Below are 2,873 nucleotides of genomic sequence, written 5' to 3' on the forward strand. Positions count from 1 at the left end.
AAAGGTTCACACCTGTATTACATCAAGGCTGGGTTGCTCTACTACGAGCCTGAACGAGCTCCAATTATCTGCACGGGTTTGAATGTCCTGGCATGCAGTGGTCCAAGAAGGCACAATTGATGACCCTGTGGCAGGGTCCTGGGCACCCAAGGCTCATCAATGCTCATGAAGGTCCCACCTTCTTGCAGAATCTGCTGGCAAATAACTTCCGAGGTCTTGTGGAGTCCATGTCTCAAAAGGTTTTGGTGGCACAAGGGGACCTCCTCCTCAATATTAGGCAGATGGTACTAATGTTATGGCTGATCAGCGTATTTCCTGCATCCCAGGAACTACTGTGTTCTCTGGAATGATGGTTGGTGCTCCATTCAATAGTTGAAAGGAAGTTGGGGGTGAGATGGGGTGGTGACCATCATCCAACGTCCTGACCTCACTAAATGCAATCAAATCCTCACAGCAATGCTCCATCCTTCAAAATGTAGCAGAAAGACTTCTTCCCTGAACAGTAGAGACAGTTACTTCAACAAAAGCAGGATCAGCTCTTTTTTAGTACCCTTGATTTTGGAAGATACAATGAACGAGCAGGTGTCCGAATACTTTTGTCCATATATGGCGAATACTGGACTGTAGCAGACTAATTATGGTCATAATGTTTGAAAGCAAGAAGACAACACAGTCCTACATTATAATGTGGTCCAAGTGGTTGCTATGGCAGTTGCTATGGCATTTCAAATAATTGCAATTGTGTTTCAGGTGGTTGCTATGGTGTTGCTAAGTAGTCACTGTGGTACCCCATGTGGTTTGTTGGATGCTCTGCAAAGTGGTCAGTTTACATTGACATAATAACAGTAGGTTGCTACACCACTGTGTTGCTAAGGTGCTTCTCGGTGGTTGCTACAGTGTTCCAGGTGGTTGCTATGGCAGTTGCTATATTTTCTTTTTGTAGTTGCTATGGTATTTCAGGTGATTGCTGTGGTGTTTCAGGTGGCTGCTAGGACATTGCCAAGCGGTCCCTGTGGGACCCCATGTGGTTGGTTGGGTGTTGCTAATGTATTTGTACCATTGTGACACAGGAAGGGTGCACAAACTTTTGCACTCCATTCATTCCTATGGGAAAGTCTCTACAGGGTGGTCAGTTACATTTAAAAAAAGTAACCACAGTCTGTTACACTACGGTGTTGCTAAGGTGCTTCTTGGTGGTCGCTAGTGAGGTTGATGTAGTATTTCAGGTGGTCTCTAAGGTGTCCTCTGTGGTTGTTATGGCAGTTGGTATTTCAAGCGGTTCCTATGATGTTTAAAGCGGTTGCTAAAGTGTTCCAGGTGGTTGCTATGTTTGTTTGTTTTTTCATCAGATTGTTATAGTGTCTCATGTGGTTGCTGTGGTACCCCATGTGGTGCTTGGCTGTTGCTAATGTATTTGTACCACTGTGACACAGAAAGGGTGCTCAAACTTTTGCACACCATAGGCTGTTACACTATGGTTGCTAAGGTGCTTCTTGGTGGTTGCTAGTGAGGTTGATGTAGTATTTCAGGTGGTCTCTAAGGTGTCCTATGTGGTTGTTATGGCAGTTCTATGCAGTTGGTATTTCGAGCGGTTCCTATGATGTTTAAAGCGGTTGCTAAAGTGTTCCAGGTGGTTGCTATGGTACCCCATGTGGTTGCTGGGTTGTACTAGTCTATTGGCATCATTGTGACATAAGAAGTTGCATTCATTCCTATGGGAAGCGAGTAGTTTCTGGAGTGGGCGTGGCCAGCAGTGGGCCGGGTCTTGCAATCCCACCGTGGGACCACCAGGGGGCGTCGTGGTTCTGTTTGCCCCTCATGTCAAACTTTACCGCAGCAGACAGCTCTCTCTCTCTCTCTCTCTCTCTCTCTAACTCTACACACTACCAGCTCAACCCTGCTCCTCCTCGCGCTCATCTCGAGCTCTGTGTATATACATATATGCGCGCGAGGCCCCACCATCACCCCCCCTTTCCTCCTCCGTCCACTTCAGTTTGGATGGAGCCGCTCGAGCCCGTCCACATGCACGGGGAGTTCACTGGGAAGGGGGTCCGGTACGCCGTGAGCCTCTCGGAGCGCGAGCTGACCGTCCGCAGGCTGTGCGCGAGCGGAAAGCCGGCCGCCGTCTTCAGCCTCGCGGACTGCCTCGGGAGCCGCGCGCACCCCGGCGAAGAGGAGGAGGAGGGCGCGAGCACGAGCGCGAGTTTCTCCGCGTATTTCTACCCGTTCCGGCGGCGGCGCTGGGCGGGAGCGGGCGCTGCGCGACACCGCGTGGAGCAGCGGTTCCGCGTGAGCAGCAGCGGGGACCCGCGCGCAGACCTGGAGGAGGCGAGGCGATGGGCGCGAGCGATACGCGAGGGCTCCCTCCGGAACCGGGTGCCGAGAACAGGTGAGCGCTTCCGGTTTTACCTGCTGGCTGGTTCACGCGATTTATTACTGAGATTTAATTTGATTAATTTTGCAGATTTAAAACTTTTAAACGACATATTATGGATAGTTGGAAGCTTGTGCAAAAGTTTGGACACCCCTGGTCAAATTAGTTGCACGCTCTAAAGCTGCATTACTGATTATTAATAGCAGTAAAGACGTCGCGTGCAGAAGTGATTAAACATGAAACAGCTCTTTAACTGCTTTAATAAGCCTCAGGAACTGTTCAGGTGTGTTTGATGTTTGAAAGGTGAGGAGCTTTCTGATGTGTCACCTGTTCTCACCTGTTCTCACCTGTTCTCATTACTCAGAGGTTTGGGGAGCTGTTACCTACACAGACTCAAATACTCAAGAAAAGCTGTTTTTACATTTTGCTTAATATTTGATACAGTGTAAATATAGTAATATTCTGATTATTATTACGAGATATGCAAATAAAAAAATAA

General features: G+C 48.5%; 1 protein-coding gene across 1 annotated transcript in view; it reads left to right on the forward strand.

Moving 5' to 3' along the window:
* The first annotated feature begins 2,022 nt into the window (after positions 1-2,022).
* LOC140559774 (sphingosine kinase 1-like) overlaps positions 2,023-2,873 on the forward strand; it is a 27,483-nt gene continuing 26,632 nt past the window's right edge. Inside the window, exon 1 of the mRNA XM_072683391.1 lies at positions 2,023-2,389. Within this exon, the coding sequence (XP_072539492.1) occupies positions 2,023-2,389 (367 nt within the window). The remainder of the gene's footprint in view (positions 2,390-2,873) is intronic.

The sequence above is a fragment of the Salminus brasiliensis genome, chromosome 7, assembly GCF_030463535.1.
Source record: "Salminus brasiliensis chromosome 7, fSalBra1.hap2, whole genome shotgun sequence".
Taxonomy (NCBI): domain Eukaryota; kingdom Metazoa; phylum Chordata; class Actinopteri; order Characiformes; family Bryconidae; genus Salminus; species Salminus brasiliensis.